The 24975-nt window shown below is 35.0% G+C and overlaps 1 protein-coding gene across 24 annotated transcripts in view; it reads left to right on the forward strand.

The window, feature by feature from the left end:
• The window catches only part of RIMS1 (regulating synaptic membrane exocytosis 1), a 490562-nt gene that overhangs the window by 60635 nt on the left and 404952 nt on the right, over positions 1 to 24975 (forward strand). For 23 of the 24 annotated variants that reach the window (XM_019830859.3, XM_023254106.2, XM_023254107.2 and 20 more), the window contains exon 2: positions 18787 to 18867. The exons of the other annotated variant lie outside the window; for it this stretch is intronic. In XM_019830859.3, the coding sequence (XP_019686418.3) occupies positions 18787 to 18867 (81 nt within the window). The remainder of the gene's footprint in view (positions 1 to 18786; positions 18868 to 24975) is intronic. 24 annotated transcript variants of the gene reach the window in all.

Raw genomic sequence — 24975 nt, forward strand, 5'->3', positions numbered from 1 at the left:
ATTACCATGTTGGTAATGATGATGATATTCAACAGCATTCTTACAACAAATAATTTTGGAATGCCTCTATTTCCAATGTGATATTAAAAGTGAGGTAAAAGAATATATTATTCAAACAATACTGTACAATTTGATAATGCTTGAGTGTCTTCAATGCAGTTTATACACATTACTTCATGTGTTACTGCTAGGAACTCTCTCAGATAAGGACCAAAAGTATGTTATTATGCTCTCTGTGTTCCATCGTAATGAGAAGTAGAAGGTTGTTTACCTAACATTCTCTAGGCAGTAAGTGTCAAACCAAGCCTCAAACTCAGCTCTGATCCTTGTCCTGCTGCTCTACCATACCATAATTCTAAGACAATACTCTTGCTTCCTCATAAGGTAAAAAATGGACAATTGGATTTGAATGTGTAGTTGCTATGTTTTTTTCATTCAGGTTTTGTGGGGTAAGATCAGATGAAGTCCAGATTGGTGGTCACATGGAAGCTCCATCATTTCCTGACCCTGACTTACACTGAGTAATGATAACGTATGATGTTATATACTATTATGTGGCGTTGGTGGGAAATCTACATGGGATGATTTATAAAATTCCAGGAAAAGTGTTGTGATGCTACCAGTTTCTTCTCCATTGTCTTCCAAAATTCTCCAATTACTCTGTTCTTTGAGTGAATATACTAAAGGTTCCTACACAATATAGCCATAATCTATTTCTAACACATTTATCTAATTTCCAACACATTTATTCATATATACAGTAAATGTATATTGAGTACCTATTATGTGCCAGATAATTTTCTAGGAACTAGAGGTACATCAGTGCATAAAATGAACCAAGTGCTGGCCTTCACAGAGATTTTCATTGTTCTCATTGATACTATTACGGATTAGCTTCAGCTCAAATCTGGAAATTTTGAGGACCTTGGAAAATCATAGTGTATAAGTAGTTGATGGGGGAAGATGGGGTCCTATCCTTAGAGAATAGGCCTAGGATAAGTGCCTGGTAGAAAAGACCTGGACACCTGGAGTTTGGGTATCATGAAAACATGCTAGGCAGAGGTTGGACCTGCCACAGTGGGAGAAGAAGTTTTTCTTGAAAATGTATACATAAATATCTCCCGTGGGGCCTAGCAGTCATTCTGGAGGTGAGCGGAGAAATTAGCCATAAAAATCTCAATGCATCAGCATGTATCTCTCAGATATCTCTGAAACAGCTGAAGTGTCCCAGCTAATGTCGGCTGAGTTTATTGTTTCTTCAGGTTGGCTGCGTGGATGTGACGACCTAGGTTGCGCTTCACAAGAGGTTGACCTCAAGCTACAGGTTGGGTCCAGATTTGTTTCATATGTCTCAGGCTTGTCTCATGGTAATGGTAATACAAGAGAGCAAGCCCTAATGTGCAAATGCATCACATTTCAAGGCCTTCCTTGTTACATCTCAGTCTGCTAACATCCTATTGCCAAAGCAAGTCACAGGGCAAAGCCCAAAAGCAGAGGCAGGAAATACACTTTGGTTACCATGATGCTAAAGCAAGTGGCATAGCTCAAACCAGTAAAAAGAAATGGAGAAGTGGTATAGGAGTGAGGGAATGAATGTTTTTGAACAATAATTTAATCAACTGCAGAGCAGAAAAGAACTTTAAGGGCAGAGAAGTGGATCCACTGATGTAAAATTGTGTATGAAAGCATGTTAACATTCTGACTTATTTCTCATTATTTTTTCCATTATTTCATACCCTTCCATTACTACTATTCTTTTTCCTTTCAAAGTCAGTTTTTTCCCTAAATATAAAAACATACTTACTTCCTAGAATAAAGGTACATTGAAATAGTTTAGTGACTTCAAGCTGACTATTCCGGATTCTCAAACCTTTTAGGGCTGAGTTTTCAATGAGGAAGAAAGCCAAAGTAGCTGCACCTGCTCTTCTATTGAGATCATTGGGTTGCAGTAGCTCTAATAAAGATATAGAATTGCAGCTTTGAAACTGTATTCATGCTTCTCCTCAACCAAATAGAGTGAAGTCACAGCACTACACTTTTTACAACATTGCCTTTAGTGTCTTAAACTGTTTATGCCTATAGAAGATATAGACATTTTGGGATATTGCGATGGCTGACTTTCACTTAATTATGTATTTTTTTAAAAAATAAGAATTGATGCGATTTTCATGACTTTCTGCATTTTTCAGTATTTTCTAATAAAAGTAACTTTTAAAGCTTTTTGATGTAGGATATATCTCTTAGAAATTGCAACTAATGCTCAGAATTTCTTAGAAAATAAATGTCATAAGGCATATGGCATAAGTTATATTTTCAGTTCTACATAAAATGTAGACAGTCTTTCAAAATACCAGTTGTAGGATTTTTTCCAGCCATAAATGCTGGTACTGTTCTTAAGTAATATTTTGTGTGAAATAGTGGAAGCAAATTTACTTTTTAAATAATCTACATATAATTTATGACAGGTAATGTTTTAAACATATGGCACTATGGTTTGTCCTTTTCCTGAACTCTATTTTACAAGCTCCTTTAAGTTCTATATGTATATGCAATCATTCAACTTGATGAAAAATATTCCTACAAAAACAAATTTCTTAGCTTTAATGGTGTTTATATTTATCCTTTTGATTCTGACAAGGTATAAAGGAATAAATTGTTTACCCTGAAAAGATGTATTAATTGTTTGACTTCCATAGTGGTTTATTGGAATTATTGTTTTTCAAAGCACATTAAATTATATTCTACTTGAGTGAAAGATGGCATATTCTTAAAGTATGAGACTTGTGCCTTCTTTCTTTGAACTATCAGTTATTTTTCCTATTTATTTTTTACTTTTTATTAGGATACAATTTACATACAATACAATGTATAAATCTGAAGTGTTCAGCTTGATGAATACTGACAATTGTATATACCCATGTCACCACAACTTAAAACAAGGTATAAAACATAAACATTCCCATTATCCCCCCACTCCCTCCCCACCCAGAGGCAACTACTTTCTGAGTTTTGTCACCATTGATTAATTACTTTTACCTCTTTTTGAACTTTATAAAAATTGAATCATGCAATAAGAAATCTATGTCTGATTTCTTTGCCCAACAAAATATTTTTGAGATTCATTCATTCCCTCACACTTTTGCACACATCAGGAGTACATTCTGTTGTATGAATGTTCTTTTCAAACACATGGGTTGTTTCCAGTTTAGATTACAAATAAGGCTACTGTGAATATTCTTGTAAAAGTCATTTTGTAGACATAAGTTTTCACTTTTCCTGAGTAAATACCTACAAATAGATCTTTGGTTCTTAGGATAAGTTGCTTTTTCATTGATTTATAAGAATTCTTTATATATTCTGGATTTAAACCCTGTATATGTACATATATGTATTGCACGTATAAGATATATAATGTAAATATTTTCTATCAATGTATCAATGTGACCTGCATATTTATGATTTTAATAGTGTCCTTTGGGGGAATATTTTTCTCTTTTGATGAAGCAAAATATTTAAATTTTTATCATTGGTGAAGGATAAATAAGTTTTAACTGTGCAGTGTCAAAACCTAAAATATTATTTTCAAAGTAATGAGGTCATTTTCAGTTAAACAGCAATAAAATTATGGGTAATTTGAATAGACTAAGACAGTCTTGTCAATGTCACATCTTTTTAGTTGATTTACTACTTAATTTCATATATAAGAGAAAAAATAGAAAAAATTTTAATAAGGTAACTGTGGTTTTAGAGAAAATGTCTCATTACCTCTTGTAATTTCTCTGTAGGCAAAATAACTGTACAGTTATTCCCTAGAAAAAGAAATATATAAAATGTGTTTATGAACAATGAATATATTGACTTTATTGTATTTCCTCTTTACTCTGAGGGTGACAGTTATAGCCTATCTACTGCAGTGATTACGTTTTGATTCCTCATACATCTAACTTGGGGATTTCAGAGAAGTACATTAGGATTTCTATGCCTTTTTGGTTATTTCTCTTAAAATTTACATAAATATATTCATTGTTACCAGCGCAAAAAACCAACCAATCAACAATCAAAAACTCTAGGCTTTTTTGCACTAAGAATTATTAGTTTAAGTCAAAATCTGTGCCTTTAATGAGTTTATATTGGATGGTTAGTCATGAAATAATTTATTAAGTACGTCGTGTGGGTCATCTCTCTGTGAAATTAATATATGGGAATGGATAAAATATGTACCCTTAAACTGTTTGTCACTTGGCAGATGAACTTTCTAAGAGTTGTGTGATATATTTATTCAGTGTACCATAATGTGAGGTAGTTGCCTATGTTCAGAAAAAGTACTAATGCTTTTAGAATAAGCAGTAGCCAATTGAAAATATATCCTATTGAAATGTGAATACACACACACACACACACACACACACATACACATATATAAGTATATATATATGTAAATGTGTGTATATACACATATATGCCAGGGTATACCCTGTAAAGCATATTAGCTTCTTTAAATTTTTTTTTCAACGTTTATTTATTTTTGGGACAGAGAGAGACAGAGCTTGAACGGGGGAGGGGCAGAGAGAGAGGGAGACACAGAATCGGAAACAGGCTCCAGGCTCTGAGCCATCAGCCCAGAGCCTGACGCGGGGTTCGAACTCACGGAGTGCGAGATCGTGACCTGGCTGAAGTCAGACGCTTAACCGACTGCGCCACCCAGGCGCCCCTAGCTTCTTTAAACTTAAGAAAAATTGAGTCTTTTAATTTTTTCTTATAAGTCTTTTAAGACTTTAAGGTTAAGTCTTTAACCTTTTTCTTTCTATGATTATACTTTGCTTTTCTCAAAAGGATTTCAACATAAAACATTAGTAAAATAGAAATTTAAACTTATAACCAAGAAAGAGGTGATATTGTAAACATACTTACCATATCAACAGCATTGTTATGACAAGCTTTAAGTTTTTCTCTGAACTTCCTTGGAACCTTGACAAAAAGAAATCATGGTAGGTGTTTGGAACAAACAAAGAATGACATTTTCCTTGGTGCTAAATTTTGAAAACAAAAATTGTGGGATGGATGTGGAGTTTTATAGAAAGGACTCAAGATGATGTAATAGACAGTGACTTCACCAGTAATTTCTAGTAAAGGCAGATACCGACTTCATACAGCTGTTTCTTGTATCAACCGGTCATAAAAGCTGAAGGCATAACATTAAAATGCAGTAAGGAAGAGCTGTTTTACGAGGGACTATGATAATGTGGTCCACGTTATTGAGACTTCTTGTGGTTTATTTAGCTTCCTCAAAGGAAAGGACTCAGACTGTCCTGTGGAATGAATGAATGGCTCATTCTTCATCATTACTTCACTTCCCAAACACCTATCTGGACATATTAGAACCACCCAGGGAAATAAATCATTTGAAAATGCCTGGACCCAAACTGCAGCTCTGTAAGTCTGGGCCAGCACCGAAGAACTTTGTCCCTTTAAAAACTTCTTTTAGATAATTCTAATACATGACCATGTTTGGAAGCCACTCATAGATGATTTCCCTTGAATATCACTTCTGTCAGTTGGCCTTTTTATATGACCTGGCTACTAGAGAGGCCATTAGAGTTTGTATTCCTTCCTGTGGATCTAGAGTGAAAATACTGCACAACAGATGGAGTTGACTTTTAAGAGAGTTGTTAACCAAAAGAAGTGCAGCAACTACAGAATACATGCCTAATGAGAAATGACTGAGGGGCTAATGAGAAAGAGAAGTGAAGTGAAGGTAAAGGGAACACAAGATCACTGAATTCAAATATATGGGGAGATTGTCTCTGTAAAAGGCAGCATATGTTCTATACAGCTTTTTAAGGGCTGAGATAGGACTGATGTGTGGAAGTTACATTAAGGTAGATATCAGTAGACATTTAAAAATGTCCAGCAGTCAGAAACCTTGAACAGAATTAGCTATCACAAGACTAGTGAATTCTCTGTGACTTTAGGTTTCCTACAGCAGAAACATGAATACTATAGAAGTTGGGGACTTGGATAGAAGGGATGACAAATTTCAGTCTTAGAGTTTGAAAATCTCTATTTTTTTTTAATATTCATGGATCTGTAAATAAGAGGTATATATCAAGTGAACCCTAGGAGTGACTGGCTGAAACTGTGGAAGTGATGCTGAAGAGCAAGGTGAACATTGAACATTAGTTATATATGATAATGTAATTAAAATCATTCTATGACTTTTGAGAACACAAAGTGACATTATAGAATACATATACATTAAAAGTATAATAGAGTTTTGTTTTGTTTTTAATTTTTTTTTTATTTGAGCAGGTTTGGCACACAGTGTTAGATTAGTTTCAGGTGTACAACTTAGAGATTTGACAAGTTTATACATTAAGTGATGTTCACCACAAATATAGCTACCATCTGTCCCATTGCATTCCTATTACAATATCAGTGACTGTATTCCTTATGCTTTTTATTCCCATGACTTACTCATTCCATAACTGGAGGCCTGTATTTCCTTCTTCCCTCATCCATTTTGCCCAACACTCAACTGCCCTCCCTTCTGGCAACTATTGGTTTGTTCTTTGTATTTATAGTTCTGATTCTGATTTTTGTTTGTTTATTCATTTTCTTAGATTCTGTTTATTAGCGGAAATATATGGTATTTGTCTGTCTCAGTCTGACTTATTTCACTTAGCATAATACCCTCTAGGTTCATCCATGTTGTCTCAAATGGCACAATCTCATCACTTTTATGGCTGTGTAATATTCTATGTGTGTGTATATATACCACTATGCACACACACACACACACACACACACCATATTTTCATTATCCACTCATCTATTGATAGACTCTTATGTTGCTTCCATGTCTTGGCTATTGTAAACAATGCTACAATAACCATAGGATGCATATGTCTTTTTAAGTTAGTGTTTTCATTTTCCCTGGGTAAATAGCCAATAGGGGATTATTGGATCATATGGTATTTTTTATTTTTAATTTTTTTGAGGAACCTCCATACTGCTTTCCACAGTGGTCATACCAATTTACATTCCCACCAACAGTGTGCAAGGGTTTCTTTTTCTTGACATACTTGCAAACACCTGTTGTTTCTTGTCTTCTTGATTTTAGCCATTATAACAGGCATGAGTTGATATCACACTATGGGTTTTGATTTGCATTTCCCTGATGATTAGTGATGTTGAGGATCCTTTCATGTATGTGTCTGTATGTCTTTTTTGGAAAAATATATACTCATATCCTCTGCCCCTTTTTAATTGGATTGTTTAGGGGTTTTTTTTTTGGTGGTAAGTTGTATACATTATTTAAATGTTTTGTATATTAACATATTATCAGCTATGTCATTTGCAAATATTTGCTACCATTCAGTATGTTGTCTTTTTGCTTTTGTTGCCCTTGCCTTAGGAGATATATCTAGAAAAACACTATAGCTGATATCAGAGCAATTGCTGCCTGTTTTCTTCCAGGATTTCTATGGTTTCATGTCTCACATTTAGGTTTGTAATCCATTTTGAATTTATTTTTGTGTATAGTGTTAGAAAGTAGTCCACTTTCATTCTTTCACACATAGCTGATAACAGACTAGAGCTTTATTCTTCAAAATAAAAATATTTATATTTAATATTTTTAGGTAAATGTCATCCTTACTTGCATTATTAATCTATATTTCTACACTTTTTACTTATATTTGAAGGTATTTGTTATATTACAAAAGGAATAATTTGAGCAATTTCAAGGAAATGAATTTATGTTCAAATAGAATTCAGCTTGTGGAACAGAATACTGTTGCAACTTACACAGGGCTTTGTAAATGCCATGTCAAGTAGTTACCTTCTCTGCCTACCACATGGAGTTGTTGTGAGTATCATATGAGTTAACACATATAAAGAGCTTAAAAGAGTTCATGTAATGCTCAAAAATGTCACTTATTATTACCATCATCACTGATGACCAGACCGACTTGATTTCAGGTCGGGATCATAGCACTTGGCATGGTGTATGGCATAGAACACATTTCCTATAAGTACTTGTTCATTTATCCCAGAGATGTCATAATCATCAGGGCTTTCCAACTGGGGCTTTGGGACATGCCTCCATTTCATGTCCTATTTCTAAAGCAGACATTTCTTGAACTTCCTCCCAGTAGTTGAGCTGCAGCTATTAAACAAAGTTTCTCTTGCCTATATAAGGACCCACTTTTTATAAGTTACTGGTGAGAGTTCTTAGCCTGAAAGGCTTCCTGGAGTTTAGTACATTTCAGTTGAATTTTGAAAGAACTAAAAATTAATGGAAAGGGAAAGAGGGCAGATAATTTTGAGTGAAAAAAATGGCATATGGAATGGAGATTAAAATGACAAAATTATGTTCTAAAAATTTGAGATAGATATACCTGACTTGGGAAATGGGCTATGTTATAAATTAAGAGGAAAAGATTAGTGAATGGCAGAATTTGTTGAAGAAATAGCCTGGAACTGGGTAGCTATATATGTATTTGATAGGGTGGGGAATGCGAGCCCTTTTGCAGAATCTGTGAGTAGGAGCAAAATGGAACTTGAGGAAGACTACTCAAGCAGTTCATTCAAGAGAGAAAATGAATCTGGAAGTAGTATACAAAAATAAGAAAGGGAAATTTCAAGAGATTCTTCAAAGGAATAGAGGACTTAATGGTTTATTGTCCATTAAGGAAAGTGATAATGATAATGGCATCAAGATCATGAACATAAGTAATAGGAAGGTTTGATTAATTCCTACATAGAATTTGGGAGTTGTTTGACAGGAGGAGGAATTTGAGTTTGGTATTTTAGTCTGTTTAAACTTGGTTTTTAGAAAGGTATTTAAGTAGATACAGATTTAAGATCTGTTAGATAATGGGAGGTAAAGTCTGGAAATGGCAATTCACAAACCATCGCCCATTTGAAGCCACAAGAATGGCAGTCCTAGCAAGTCAAGAGAGAGAGCAGAGGGTTTAGAGAATGTTTGTCCTTGTCAATAAGGAGTAAGAAATCATATTCACTGGATTATCTTTCCAAATATCATACCTTTCATCAGTATTGTGGTTTCCTGACAGAATAAAGAAATACAATTTACAACAAAAAATGAATGCTATATATATTTTAATATAGTACTTTAATATTTATTCATAAGTAATAGCCCACATACAACATATCTTCCTATCTGGCTCCATTTTCTAACTTTCTAGGCAGGTGAATCAGTTGAGAAAATGTTACAATTAATTGAAAGCAATGCCTGAAATATTTCATTAATCCTTTTCCAAGTTTCATTTTCCCATTTTATTTTATCTATTTAAAATCCACTTAAATACCACCAAGGAACCATTATGGACCTCTTAGTAGATATTTACTTAACTATCTGGCTCCCCGATGAGGAAGGAGAATGAATGCTTGTGGAAAAAAGGCATACTTAGATACATAGAACTACCCTAAAATCATTATTCAAAGAGCTATGGTTTGTGTTACAAATAAAGAGCAAAAAAAAATTGTGAGTTGTAAGAAAGCTATGGCAATAATCTTTACAAATACCATTTAGCTCTCTCAACTACGAAATTGTATCTTCTTCTTCTTCTTCTTCTTCTTCTTCTTCTTCTTCCTCTTCCTCTTCCTCTTCCTCTTCCTCTTCCTCTTCCTCTTCCTCTTCTTCTTTTTTTTTTTCCAAATTGCATTCTTTACTCTGGATATTTAGACTGTAGATAACCATTGCCTGACAACTATCTGTTATTCTTCTACAGCACTGAAATATGGCATGGAGATGTGGGTGAAGGGTTGAAACTTGAAATAATCACTATTGTATGCCTCTTGCTAAAACTTGAATGACAATGAGATAATTTATTTGCTCAAAACCAAGTAATTCATTGATAACATAGATTTTTTATGATGAATTGAGCCTCCTGAAAAGAAATTGTGGTATTTCACAAATAAATGTGTAACTTGGGTCATGCCAAATGCAATATTGACATATGATCAGGTGCCATGACTAATAACATATGGAATTCTTAGCACAGCTCCTAGCCCACTGTAGGCACTCGGAAATTTTAGCTGATACTATTCACTGTTATTTCTCTGTTTCGTTATTGTGTAGTTTTCATATCTAAGAATGTTTACATTTATTGAAATTCATCTTGTTTTGCTGAGTTGCTTTTTTAAATTAATCAGGACAATTTTTAGTTACATTTTCTCTTTGAGAGTGCTACTATTCTTGTTTAACTTGATGTTATTGCTGACTGAACAGTCTCTCTCATCCCATTCAAGTCAGTGATTGTTAAAGATGGGAGAGACCATACTCAACCAGGCTTGGGACAGAGCCAGCAAGTTCAGACTAGTGGTTCTCCATCAGGCTGTCAGACACATGTAAGTTAGCTGTGAGCGGTATTAGGAACTATTCATTAATGAAATTGAACTAAAAGCTGACAACAGTTTCCTCTTTAGGATAGCTTTTTTTTAGGTCCAGGATTATACCCCCAATGCTATCATTCTCATTCACTTTTAGACCTATATGCTTTCTTTCATAGAAAAGAAATAGGTGGGACTTTTGTTGGTGAAACTGGAGCCCACGGCGATGTGTTCCACACGGAAGCACTGTCACAAGTGCCAGAAGAACATAACAGGCTGACTTTACTGATCCAAACTATGTTCTTTCCGTCACTTGAGAAAATTAGATATTATTTAAGTTTTTGTGATGTTGTTCTTATTTGCTGTGGGTTGTCAGTCCCAGGTGAGTTTTTGTTGCTGTTGTCATTGTTTCATTTTTGTTTCCTTAAAACTCACTCTAAATCTAAAAGACTAAGTCCTCTGAACAGGCTTCGGATGTGTTTACCTAAATAGCTTGAACAGAGCTGGGTTAGTGAGAAAGAGAGGTAGAGTTAGCAACATCGCAGACTGCCCCACCTAGGTCTGCCCTGGGTGCTTACTGAGGAAAGCTGGATGCTCAAGGAGAAGCAAAAAGAGGTCCCTCTATGCCTATACTCAACAGGCAAAAGAAGAAACTGCCCACTTACTCTTGCTTTTAAGACACGGTGATCCTCCTCCCTACTGAAAACAAACTCTTGGTGGATGATGGTTGAGAGGAAAGAGCTCCCCCCTCAAACATTCCTCCCTACTCCAGGCACCGGAAGGAGTGGGGAAGCTTTAAGCAGAACTTTCTGCCTCTAATAAGCTGAATTCGAATAAGAAAAGAGTTGAAGAGATGATTTTCCCCTCTCCAAGACCTTTACAAAATCAATCTGATGGAGCATTATCCTTCAGGAATCTTTTCTGCAGAAAATGGAGATGGCAGTTATGTTCAAATGAAAGGTGACATTTTGGGAACAAATCCCCTACCTGTTTGTTCTATGCCATCCCTCTCCCTCTCCCCAGCAACTTTGCTTTCTCACTAAATTCTGTCCTTTCTCCTGTCCTTCCTGTCTCTTTTCTTCTCTCCTTCCTTCCTCTCCTCACCCTCCCCCCTGCCTGTACCTTTAACTACTTCCTTTTCCATAGGCCAATTCCCTTGCCTAGAATCTTGCCTCTGAGTATGAAAAAAACATCTTTCCCTTCATTACTCCTCTTTTTTCAAGTCAGCTGTTGTCTCCATTTGCACTAATTATCTACAGTCTCTCTCTACACTTTCACATCACCCCTTGTCCTATCGACCCATCATAATTCCACTTGTGCCCCTTCTCTTTACTCCTGGAGAGTTCAGAGCATGATTTCAGGACTCCTCTTTGATGCCTCTGCTGCATTGACCATGTTAATTGCTTCCTACTTGTGGAAATTCCTTACTTCTTATTAGATGGATTTCCCCTCCTCTGGGGAATGAATGAAGTTCTCTCTTTCAGGTTTAGTGGCAGGAAAATTTCTGGTACTTTTGATTTTTCTTTTAAAGTCATTTTGTTTTTCAGGCAGCACGTGGCTTTTGGAGAATGTACACAGGTTAATAAGTAGAAGAGTGTAAATGGGACAGTGTGTGGGGGGGGATGAGAACAGATATAAATCCATAGATATGTATAATATTTCAACAATTGGTGAATGAAAAAAGAAACTAATTATGTTAACAGAAAATAGCATGGATAAAAGGGGGTTAATTGGTCATATTGCCAAAATGTTGGAAACAATATTAGGAAACAAAATTAGCCTTTACAGACATAAGGACTAATAAACAGGTTTAAATAATTCAGAAGACCTGGACTTGGTTTTTTTACCTATCATTTTCTTTTTTATCAGTCTTTGAAAAATCTGTTTGCCTAAAATTTGGAATCACCCATTAATCTCTGTAGTGAATCTTTATCTTGTTATCACCTTGATTTTAGAATTCTGTACTTTTTTGTCTGGTTTTGTGAATAACTTCCTGGCCTTTTCAGGAAAGGTTCAGCAACCCTCATCAGTCATTGTGAAAAATGTCCAGCTGGTTTCCCTTTTCATTAGGAACCTGCTTCTTCTGTCCTCCTGTCTTTTTTTAAAATAAAAATTACTCCAGTGTAGCTTCTGAGGATTCCCTGAATGCACATCAGAGGTATAACAGGCCCTGATGATTTGTGATTAGTACATCTGGATTTTCAAGAAAAATACCAACATTCACTCTCTCCTTCTGGTGTAGAAGTTTTACTGTTTCATCTTCATCTTATGGGTAACAGTCATCATACTCATTTGTTCATGGTTAAGTTGACATGAATATGCAATTTTTAAAAACTCACTTTTTAAAGTAATATTTTTCAGCTTTCTCTCTTTTAGTATTTGTGAGTGGAAATGAGATCACTGTGGAAGGCCTCCTTTGAAAAATATATTTGAAGAGATTTTTATCAATTGTATTATGTTTCTTTTGAAAATGAATTTTAAAAAATCTTTTTAGCTTTCTTGATTCTTTTTCCTTTATAAACTCGTAATATATGCCAGATGGCCTGTCTTGCTGTTCACATTCCATAGTGTTGCCATTGGTCTTAAGGTCACTCTACATTTCTAATTTAACCAACCTGACTGCCTGTGTTAATGTCAGGAGGCTGCTTGCAATGATGGAAAGGACATCAACTTTGATACCAAATAGACCTTGATAAAAATCTTGGCTTCTTAAAATATCAATATTTGCCATTCCTATTGAAAAATAATTTAATCTCTTGGATGTACAGTTTCTTCTTCATCTGTCAAATGGGACAATCAAATCTCTTTTTTGGGGTAGATATCTTGAAGATTGAATAACATATGCTATTTGGATTTGGTACATAATTAGTGTTAAATGAGCACAAGTACTTGTTATTTTCCCCACCCTGTTTAGAAAAATCAGAAGAAAAAGAGATTAATTTTCTCTCTTTACTATTAAAAAATTGCCTCATATACAAATATTTGATTTGATAAAATATCAGTACACTAGATGTTAAACAGTATCTTTCTGGTTTGAGCAATGGCTTGACGTTAAAGAGTCTTTTCCACTAAGTAAGTTATATGGTGAGAAATACCTATTTTCTTGTTCAGAAAGAGAATGAAACTTAGTCAAACTGTATGAAAACACATTTAGCGAAGTTATTCAAGTCACAAAACCTATTGGCCATAAATCAATTTATATTCTGTAAATATTTTATAGAATTGCTGTAATCTTGCAAAAAAGTGTTACCTAGAATCTATCCTAAATCATTATATTTTAGAGTCTTAAAATTAGTCAAGTTTGAAACCCACAGCTTTTGTCCTTTTTATGTTATTCATCCATGTAACAATTATGTATTGAGTGACTATTACATCAGACACTATTCTGGGTTCTTGGCATATGTCAAGGAACCAAAGAGACCAGGATGCCTCCTCTTGAGCAGTTCATATTTTAGCAGTGGGAGGCAGTAAATTTTAGTAAGTAGTAGAGCAAGTAAAGGGCATTGGACGTATATGAGTGTGGTGGCTGTGGGAAAGCAGATTATAGTGGTACGTAAAATAATCATAATAGGAACCATCAAAAACTGACATTTGACCAAAGTCTTGAAAAAGGTAAGGAGGTTAGTCTACCAATATCAGGAAATAACATTCCAGATGGAAGGAAAGTTTGGTTGGTTGAAAGGGACCCAAAATAAGATCATGTCTGGTGTGTCTGAGGAAAACCAGCCAGTATGGTTGGAGTGGAATGAGCAAGGAGGGAGGAAGGAAGCAGTAGGAGATGAACTCTGAGAGTTATAGGAGGCCACATTATATTCTGAGGACTCTGGCAATTTATTGTGAGTAAACTGGGGAACCACTGCAGAATTTTTAGCACAGCAGTCATGATCTGATTTATCTTTAAAAAAGAGTCACTCTGGCTATTGTGTTGAGAATAGACTATAGGATAAGGGCAAGGGTAAATGCTGGGCAATCAGTTAAAAGTCTTGTGGGAATGCAAGTAAATGGTGATAAGGTCTCAAGACAGGGTAGCAATAATGGAGGAGATAAAAAATGGTCAGACTCTGGATATAAATTGAAAATAGAACCAATCTGATAGATTGGACACAAAGTGTTAAGAGAAAAGAGGAGTAAAGTCTAAAGTTTTTGGCTTAAATTGCTAGAGAAATGTATTTGCAATCAGCCTAGATGGAGATGGCTGCTGGAGAATCCTTGTTTCTATATATATTTTAATTAGTGATCTGCAAGTCAGGAGATTATGTATTAAAAAAATTCATTTTCTCAATCTTATGTTATTTTAACTGGCTCTAAGATTTCTTATGACAAATGCAGACTAGTACAAAAACACTTGGGGAGTAAGCACAAATACACTTTTTCCCCAGACACTTTGAATGTACTAATCTCCACTGATGATTGGAGAAATCTCAGTAAAATTCAAAAAACAAGAAATTGAGAACAGAAATGTAAACATGCCATATCTATTTGACAGCTTAGTGCACAGTAACTAGTTTCCTGACATTAGCCATGAAAGATAAAACAATTTAGATGACGTTCAAGTTGAAATAAAGTTTCATAAAATAGTGGTGTGTGTGTGTGTGTGTATGTGTGTGTGTGTGTGTGTGTGTGTGTGTGTGTGTGTGTTTTGCAGGTGGGTGAAGGGGGGTGAGTAGTGATTACAGGAACCAACATTGAAACTCAAAATAGAGAAAGTAATTATGTAAATTATGTTTTTTGAAGGCATTTAAGATTTTTAACTCACATACTCTGAGTATCTGGAAGCACATTTAGTTCCTGCTTAGAAAGATGAAAGTCTTACCATAACCTCATCGACAGGTTTGTGGCAGTTTGAGTTTCTCCCGTGTGTATGTGCAGGAAGAGTAGACGTGGTTGAGTGGGCAGTTGGCAGACATTCATCGCATTGATTGCAATCATTCATAAAACCCAGCAGCGCTGAGGGCGGAGTCAGGAGAAGCGGTCCCCTGAGGTGGTTGCAGAATGTCTCATTTGCATAAATCTGCAGTAATGCTTGATGATGAAGGAATGCTCACTTGCAGTTTGAAGACTGTGTAGAATCCATGTCTGATAAATCTCTGAGGAATTAAAAGACAGTTGCAAAGAATAAGAGGTCAAACCCCTTGAACTCCTAGTCTGTTGATCCATAACGATTCTGGGAAGTCAGCACTTTGGCAGGGTTTGTGGCCTCCTTATGTCTGGCTGAAGGAATAAATCATATGTAGAGGAAAAGACTTAATTGCTACAACATATTGAAATAGTGTTGTGTTTGTTGTGTTTCTTAAAGTATGAGGAGGTCTGTATTATTATAAGTTTAATGCCTAGGAGATAATAGAACGTGCTGGTACCAAACAGTTTCTACATATTAGAACCGTCAAAACTATTAACAGTTTACCCCTCCAAACTGTGATATGCCAGACACAACAATTCCAATTATGATTTTAAAGAAATGTTAATCCAAAAAAGAGAAATGTTAATCCACACAGGCTACCAAAAATCTTATAAGCGTATTATATTTTTTTATGTACCTTTTTTTTTAATGTTTATTTTTGAGAGAGAGAGAGAGAGAGAGAGAGAGAGAGTGAGCAGGGGAGGAGCAGAGAGGGTGGGAGACAAAAATCTGAAGCAGGCTTCAGGCTCTGAGCTGACAGCACAGAGCCTGATGTGGGACTTGAACCCACAAACTGTGAGATCATGACTTAAGCCAAAGTCAGATGCTTAACCAACCGAGCCACCCAGGCACCCCTATTTTTTTTATGTTTCTTATGAATGTATCTGAGCATAGGGGTTTTTTAAAAAATCTTTTTTTTTCTTATATCTAAAAAAACTTCACTAAAAACATGCCAAATTAGAAAATGTAGGAATATTAGGGGCGTCTGGGTGGCTCAGCTGGTTGGGTGTCCAACTTCGGCTCAGGTCATGATCTCACAGTTTGTGAATTCAAGCCCCACATCTGGCTCTGTGCTGACAGCTCAGAGACTGGAGCCTGCTTTAGATTCTGTGTGTGTGTGTGTGTGTGTGTCTCTCTCACTCTCTCTCTCTCTCTCTCTCTCTCTCTCTGCCCCTCCCCGCTAAAGGTCTGTGTCTCTCTGTCTCTAAAAATGAATAAACATTAAAAAAATGTAGGAATATATATTGCCATAGTTTAGAATCCCATCAGATTGGTTGAATAATTAGCAATCTGAAATAGTTTTTCCCTCTGAAAACACAGATTCAGTAGCCAGCTATATCACTGTAGTCCTTTGGTCAGAATACATGTTAGTATGAAAAATATGTTGTTTATCTGCTTTTTAAAAATTAATTTATTAATTAAGTATATTCAAAATTATATCTCAGTTGTAAATACTAAATGTTTTTAGTGTAATGTATTTGTTTTCATTATTTAATATTTAAAGTTCAGAAATTCAAATAAAGTTTTATTTGAAAGATTATATAGTTGTACAGACAGAAGCAGTATGTCAGCTATTGTGCTTTTACACTAAAACCACTGGTTATTTGAAATTAGTTGAGAATTTTCATACTCAGATGTGGTCTTTCACTCAGATTAAAAAAAAAAAGTTTTGCTTAGAAACCTATCTTTAGTGCTAGCTGATAGTCCACATTTATTACAAAAAGAGTTACTTAAAAGCATATCTAAGGAAAACTGTAATTAAAGTAGCTGATTTATTTTTTTTCAAAATTTTGTATTAATACCTGAAACTTTAGAGAAAAAAAAGAAATGAACTAAGACAGAAGGTTGCATATGGTTTCTCATAGATATAATTCTTCAAAATTTTTTCCAAAGTTGGTGATATTTCCGATATTTTAACAAACCAGTGCATGCAGATTAAATATGCTAAATGTACTATTTTTACTTGAGTGAGAATTTCTAAAGATTTTCCAGTGCGATGAAATGTAACTTCCTGAGCATTGTACGTTGTATAAGTTAGACTAACATTTCAGAGCTCAGAAATCCCAGGACATTATTTCTTCCTAACAAGTACCTTCCTGAATATTCCCTTAACCCTGATGCCTCAGGGGCTTTTTTCTTCCATGAAACCAGAACAAGAACAGAAGGCTTTGTGGTTCCTGTGGATGTTTTTGACTCCTCTCTTGACCAGTCCATTAAGAGTTTAGCATCAGTTCTTGAAAAATGCCACATTTCTTTACTTTTATCCTAGGAAGGAAGTATACTGAGGCTTTGAAATGGTACCACTTTCTTTTCTCGTCATGTTACATATTGATTTCTAAGTCTTACTTGATCTTGTTTGGAATGAGCAGTATGTGTGTGTGCACGTTTCTGTGCGTTGTGTCCACGTTTCCCTGTATCATTTCTTTCAGAAGTGGAGAATTTTGCCATGCAGCTTTTAGCTTTGGGAAAAGTTTATCTGCCACTGCCTCATCAGAGATCCACTTCTGGAATAACATGACTGGCCTTAAAAATTAGTAGTGTAGTCAAACCTCCCAGAAGCCTTTAAGGAAGTTGTGAAGAACGAGACTCAAATTTGAGAATGTTGGGTCCTGAGGGGCTTTCCCATCTAGCAAAGTCTAAGATGTGGTGTCTCAACTCTATAACCAAGCATTCCCTGTTAAAAGCAATATTTTTAAAGCTTTTGGGGTGAAGGGATATCTGAGCCATCCAAGGACAGCCTCAGATGGGGTGTTTTTTGGATTTCTGCCAATGAATCCCTTCAATGCTCAGTATGCCCTGTTAATAGGGTGAGAGCATCTTCTGCTGCCCTTTAGAGCTCTGTTATATTGTCTGTCCTCTGCATTTATGTATCCTGTAATGGAGGACTCAAGACACAAAGACCTTTTATATATTTTTCACATTGTGGAGGTATTTTCTCTATGTATTGTACACACACACACACACACACGCATACTTTATATATGAACATTTCCTTCTAAGTCTTTCTCTTAATTAACTTGAAGGGGATTTTGAACATAGAGAATATCTTCAGTCCTGTTCGATCTCTTTTTGATAAAGGAAAAAACCTGTGTGGTAAGGAATAGCATGAAACAGGAGTCCATATCTTTTAGTAAAATAGCCAAAGCCACAGAAAACCTGCCCATCTTTTAACATATCAACACAACAGCTGTTCATACTTTTAAGCTTTCAGATGTCATCACATGGTGAAGCCAAAGCTTTCAGTAGCATTTCTTCTATGGGGAAAACTGCTGACAATCGTTTTATTGGTGCTAAAAGGAAAATCAAATAAGGAGGCTAGCACAGATTTTATTTGGGTACAACTGAGCTCTTGAAAGTCTGAGTCAAAAATACCCAACTCTAAGGGCTTTTCCAGGGCCTCCAGGTTAATATAGAAGGGGCTTACAAAGATTTTCCATTAGACTGTGATTTCAGTACCGTGTTTAATTTCCAGATGTGTTCTACCCTTTTTATAATTAATAGTGCGTTGTGCTGTCTATCATGCGCCCCAGGTGTGTTGTCAGGGACATGGCGAAGCCTGCTGCCTGCAAAACACCAAGAAATGCTGAAAACCAGCCCCACCAACCTACACCGTGAGTATGGCATTAGTTTTATTGACTGAAAATGTCGTCTCTTACACAGATCACTGGTTACGGTTTTATTAATTCACATTGCATGTGGGAGTAAGATACTCTGACTACTCGTGTATGTGTAATAAAAAGGCTATATTGAATCAGATAAAATTATCTGGAAACATGAGCTCTGTATTAAGTACCTTTGTTAAGTGATGTTTCTAATGCCATATTGGAAGCATAAAACTAATTAGAGGAAAGGGACACACTTTCAGGGGTTCCAGGGTGGCAGAAATTCTGTACCTTTTGGATTTAGAATGTGTGTGAGCTGGAGCCTAGGCTTTTAGGGACATAGGAAGGCAAGGTGCAGACAGGGAAGGAGCCTGCAAGTAAGGGAGGTAGTCCACTACCCACCCTCACCGTATTACTTAAAGGCACGGACAATCTAAAAGAGCAGATTGTCCATCTAGTTTCATTTTTATTATTGCGAACTCAAGTGTAGATATTAGTGAAGAGTTAAATGACCAACACAAAAGGGAAGCAGGAAGTAGAGAGGAAGCCAAATAAGTAAATTCTGAGTTGTGAACATGGATTTTGATGAGATAAAATGTCAATAGCTTTAAAATTCTGCAGAGTAACAGGATATATTCAGTCTTCTGAATAGAATTATGCTTTTAGTAAGAAAAATTAAACATTCCCTTAACATGTCTCAGCAGCGGCAATACTCTGCAGAACAACCATTACAGCCAAGTAGTTACTATTGGTTTTTATCAAATACCTTTGAAGAAATGTGTCCTAAGAGTGATTTTCTATAGATTTCTTTAGCTGAGAAGTCTTTGAAGTAAACCAAAATAAAGTGATAAAATTGTAAAGAGTAAGAAGATACATAAATTTTTGTTTAATTCTGTTGCTATGACAAGTTTGTATTAACATTGGCAAAGACTAAAAGTAAATAAAACATTTAAATGCTTATAGTTTATATATTACATTCAGTCACAAATCATTTAAAATATTGGTGTTTTAGGAAAGGAAATTTTGGTGAATAAATTTCAAGAGGCCCAATAGATCAATTATAGATTTTATCTCAATAAGTATGCTTGAATATCACCTTCTACATTTAATCAGTACTTTTCAAGGAATAAAAATAATTTGGATTTAAATGTAGTAAAACACGACTTGTTTTGAAATTGTACATTGAAAAAAAGTTGGAAGAAGTACTCTTAATGATATTGCCATTTTTTTTTTCTATAAATGTTTCTGCTTTAAAGCCATTTTCCTGCTGATGGAACTTTCCTTCAGAATTCATGGAAGCTTATGAGCCCTGCTTCCTATCTTATGTTCTAGGCATTACAAAATGTTTTACTTTATATTAGGATTATATTAGAATTCAAGCTATTCCTGGGAAAGTTCTTTGGGGAATTAATATTGATTTTAAAATGTTATATTCCACATATTGAGGTTCCATTTTAATTGATCCCACTCATTTTAATGTCTGTTTTAAATTGGAATTATTAGATACATAACAGCAATTGTTGTACTTCCCAACAAGATTTTAGATAATTTTCTTTACTTTGTTTTTAGTTTCCATAGACTTAAGAGTTGTAGAAATCCATCCTAATTTATCTTTCACCTAGTGGAACTTTCCTTGTGGTCCTTCTGAGTATAGTAGCCAAGAAGAAGCAACTGTAGTCCCTTTGAATCCTCTATTTTGACAACCTCTTTGTTTACCTGAACTTTTCAAATTAAAATAGTGAACCTCTCTTTAGGTAAAGTGAACAATTTAAAGTTTGCAATCCATTCCTTATCCTGCTGATTCTCTATAGTGTGTTTGTAATTTGAGCTCTCCATATCCACACCCGTGCCTATATATAGGTTGATAAGAAAAGGCAATAATAAACAGCGGGGAGGGGCAGGGAGATTAAGGATGGCTTTAGCCTGCAGGTGAGTGTTTTTAAATTTGTGAGTCACTACCTATGACTGGATCTGAAAATCAATAAAGGCTACTTTTTTGTTTGTTTTAATTTGAATGGAATAGAAGAGATTAGAAAAATCCAAGAAAGCATCGTAGGTTAATATTATAGGATGAATTTAGAGTTCTGTGTATGATAACTGGGTAAAAATATAAAATTTAATACACACTATAGTTATAAGGATGCACTAATGGGTTTTAATTGGGAGAGTGGCTTAGTCAGATTTGCATTATATGTATGTGTGTAGGTATATAAAATATGTATTACTTTGACAGAAGTGAGAAAAATGGAATATGAATGTGATGTGGACAAAACTAGGAATAAGCAAATCAATTAACAGACAGTTGTAATAGTCCAAAGAAAGATAATGATAAGCCTTTGACCTGTAGGAGTGGCAGAAGGTGTGGGAAGGAAACATTTCAAGAGCTGAGTAAGGAGTCACATTGGCATGCTTGATTGTCAATGGAATATGGTTTTGTAAAGAAAGAATTTAGAGGGACTATCATATCAATTGTTTGGTAATTAAGGGCCACTGACTGAAAAGTAGAATTAAAGAAGCTAAGTAGGTCTAGGTAGGTAAGCTGTGAGGAGTTTGGATTTTGATATAATGATTTTGTGGTACTTGTGCTATTGGTCTATAGGTCCAAGAAATAGTTGGGTATATGAACCTGAAATAGTTAAATGGAAAAGTAGATGACATCACCAAAATATATATAGTTACAAGAAAATAGCATAGAGAGCCCTAGGTAAAATTAGTGCATAATGAATGGGTAAAGGAAAAGGATCCCATGACTCAGCTGAGAAATAAAGAAATAGAAGAACCAGAAGCCAAGGTAGTAGAGGGGCTCAAGGTGAATCTCCAGTAGTATCAAATACAGCAGAAAATCATTTAATAACTTCAGAGATAAAAAAAAATATCCTTTGAATTGTCCACATAGAAGTAAGTCATTGGTGGCATTTGTTATAGCAGTTTTAATATATACGTGGGTGGAAATAACTCTATTTCAATAGTTGTGAGAAGGAAATGAGAAGTCAGGAAAGGAAATGGTGATTGTACATGACTTTTTCAAAATGCTTCACTGTGTAGGAAAAGAGTGGTAGGTAGACAGGAAGTAGGGTGGCTATACTTATGTTACTTGGTGCATTCTATTTTGCAAGTCTAGATTGATGGATACACATATCAATATACTTTATATTTTTGATAACTGTGTATAAACTATCCAAAGATTCTTTTTTAGTTATTAGTAAAATGTCACTTAGTCATATTTTAGACATGCTGCATAAGTTGTCATCACTTAATCAAAGTAATAAATGTATCAAAAATAATGGTGAAGTTCAACAAATTGAGTCCCTCAAGTGTAAGTATAAATGAGACAGAATGCCTGTCTCTTATTAAGAGACCTCTCAAGTTGGAGGTGGCAGTTACATAATCAAATAAATTATAATATTATAGGATGAGTGCAATATGTTAAAAAATGATTTATTCTGTTTGGGGTTGTTGGGGTCAAGGAAGGATTTAAGAGCCTGCAATAGTTAATATGGATTTTGAAAGATGGATAGTTCAGTAAGTAGGCAGTTTTGGAATACAGTTTTCCAGACGGAGAGAACAGTTGCCCAAGGCCCAAAACACCAGGTGGTGCTGGGGTAATTTAAAACATGTGCTCAATACTGGAACCTGAGCACATGTGTGTATATGTATTTGTGTGTTATGTGGTTGTGTGGGTGGATAGGAATTCATATGTGTAGGGGCGAGTGTGGGTTTTGTGTGTAAAAGAGAAGACAGAAAGGAGGTAGGAAGTGGTGCATCAGAATCTCTGGAGAACAAGACATTTGTCTAACTTGGAAAAAGTAAATAATTAATTGTGCCTTCTCTTAGGTTTTATTTTTAATACTGTATTTTGAAATTTGACATACCATTATGGGGTTTTGAGTTTTTCAAAGTAATTATGGAATTAAAAAGTCTGAGGAACTCTTGTATATACATCAATATCTGTCCTAGGTGTTAGCAGGAATAAGTAGGAGAGGTAGGAGGTAGGGCAGATTTGAGGAAATTTTCCAGGTAGTATAGAGTATAGTGATTCATTAGATGTAGTAATAAAACAAAGATGAGAGGAGATAACTCACTTTAGTTCAAGAGATTAGGTGAATGTGATAAAATTAAGACGAGAGTTAATTTAGGCATGAAAGCAAGTTTAGATTTAGCGTTAGACTTATGTATTAGTAGACAAAGATCTCTCCAATTGAAACATTCAGAAGACAGTTGGCTATTCGTATCTCAAACTCAGGAGAGGGTTAGATGAGATATACTAATTTGTGAGCAATTACTTTATAATAGAAACCATTAGGACAACTGAAATAGCATGGAGAGAAAGTATAGAGTTGGAAGGAAAGACTGCAATCAGCAGTGTAGAGGGTATCAACTGTACTGCAACAGAGAGCAGAGGAATTAAGTAAATTATGAAAGATCATGCAAGAACAAACTTGTCCCAGTTTTCCTGGCACTATCCGTGCTTTAGTACTGAAAGTCCCATGTCCTGGAAATCCCCCAAACTTACCCCCCAGTCCTTGGAAAATTGGAATGGTTGGTCACACTAGAACTGAAGTTGGAATTTGCAAGTAAAAATCCAGAAAATGAGGGTATAAAGGGAAATGTACAAAGGGAAAAAAATGCTTAGACAATGTTTGTGTTATCAGGTGGAAGGTGACATTATCAGGAATAAGTTGAATCCATAGAGGTACATGTATCATAATTCAGTCTTTCTTGTTTTGCTTTGTCTTTGTTGGTGATTGCCTACTTTTTAAAATGAACGTATAATTCACATACCATATATACAATTCACCTTTCAAGGTGTGCAATTTAGTTGTTTTCACAAAATTGTGCAATTGTCACTTCTTTGTAATTTGAGAACCTTTGATCATCCCCAAAAAGAAACCTACTATCCATTAGTAGTCATTTTCCTATTCTCTTTAAAACTGAGTTCCTAGCATTTCTCAATGGATTTGCCCCTTCTGGAAATTTCATATAAATGGAATCATACGATATATGGACTATTTATGACTGGCTTTACCATTTAGCATGATATTTTCAAGATTCATCCATGTTATACATGTGTCAATACTTCATTTTTCTTATTGCCAAATAATACTCCTTTGTATGTATACACCACATTTTTGTTTATCCGACCATCATTTAAGTGGACCTTTGGATTGTTTCCAATATTTAAGCTATTATGTATAAAGCTGCTCTTAACATTTATGTATAATTTTTTGAGTAGACATATATTTTCAGTTCTCTTGAGTATAAACCTATGAATGAAATTGCTGAGTCATGTGGCAGCTGTATGTGTACATTTTTTAGGAATTGTCAAACTGGATTTCAAATCAGCTACACCATTTTACGTTGCTACCAGCAATGTAAAAGAATTCCAATTTCTCTACATCTTTGCCAACACTTGAGCTTGTTAGTCTTTTTTGTTATAGCCATTCTTGTGAGTGTGAATTGTATGAATGGGTTATCTTATTGTGATTTTGATTTGATTTCTATAATGAATAATGATGTTGAGTATCTTTTCATGTGCTCATTGATTATATTTCGCTTCTTTGGAGAAATGTTGATCAAAATCTTTTGTCCATTTTTAATTGAGTTATTTGTCTTTATAGAGTTGTAAGAGTTCTTTATATGTAATGGATACCACATCCTCATCAGATAAATGATTTGCAAATATTTTCTCCCATTTAGTGAGCTGTCTTTTTATTTTCTTGATAGTACCTTGAAGCACAGGTTTTTAATTTGATGAAGTTCAAGTGATCTATCTTTCCTTTAGTTACTCATGCTTTTGTTGTTATAGCTAAGAAACTATTGTGAAATCCCAAACTCCTGCTTCTTAGGGTTTTATAGATTCAGTTCTTATATTTAGGTCTTTAATCCATTTTGAGTTACTTTTTGTATATGGTGTGAGGTAGGGATCTAATTTCATTCTCTGGTACATTGGATATCTAGTTGTCAAAAAGTGGTTATAGCAGACATACATATCTTGTTCCTTATCCTAGGAAGAAAGCCTTAATTTCCCTATTAAATATGATGTTAGTTGTGGAGTGTCAGTAGATGTTTTTTTTTAATTAGGTTTTGGAAGTTTCTTTCCATTTCTAGTATCTCGAG

The sequence above is a fragment of the Felis catus genome, chromosome B2 (genome assembly GCF_018350175.1).
Source record: "Felis catus isolate Fca126 chromosome B2, F.catus_Fca126_mat1.0, whole genome shotgun sequence".
NCBI classification, from domain to species: domain Eukaryota; kingdom Metazoa; phylum Chordata; class Mammalia; order Carnivora; family Felidae; genus Felis; species Felis catus.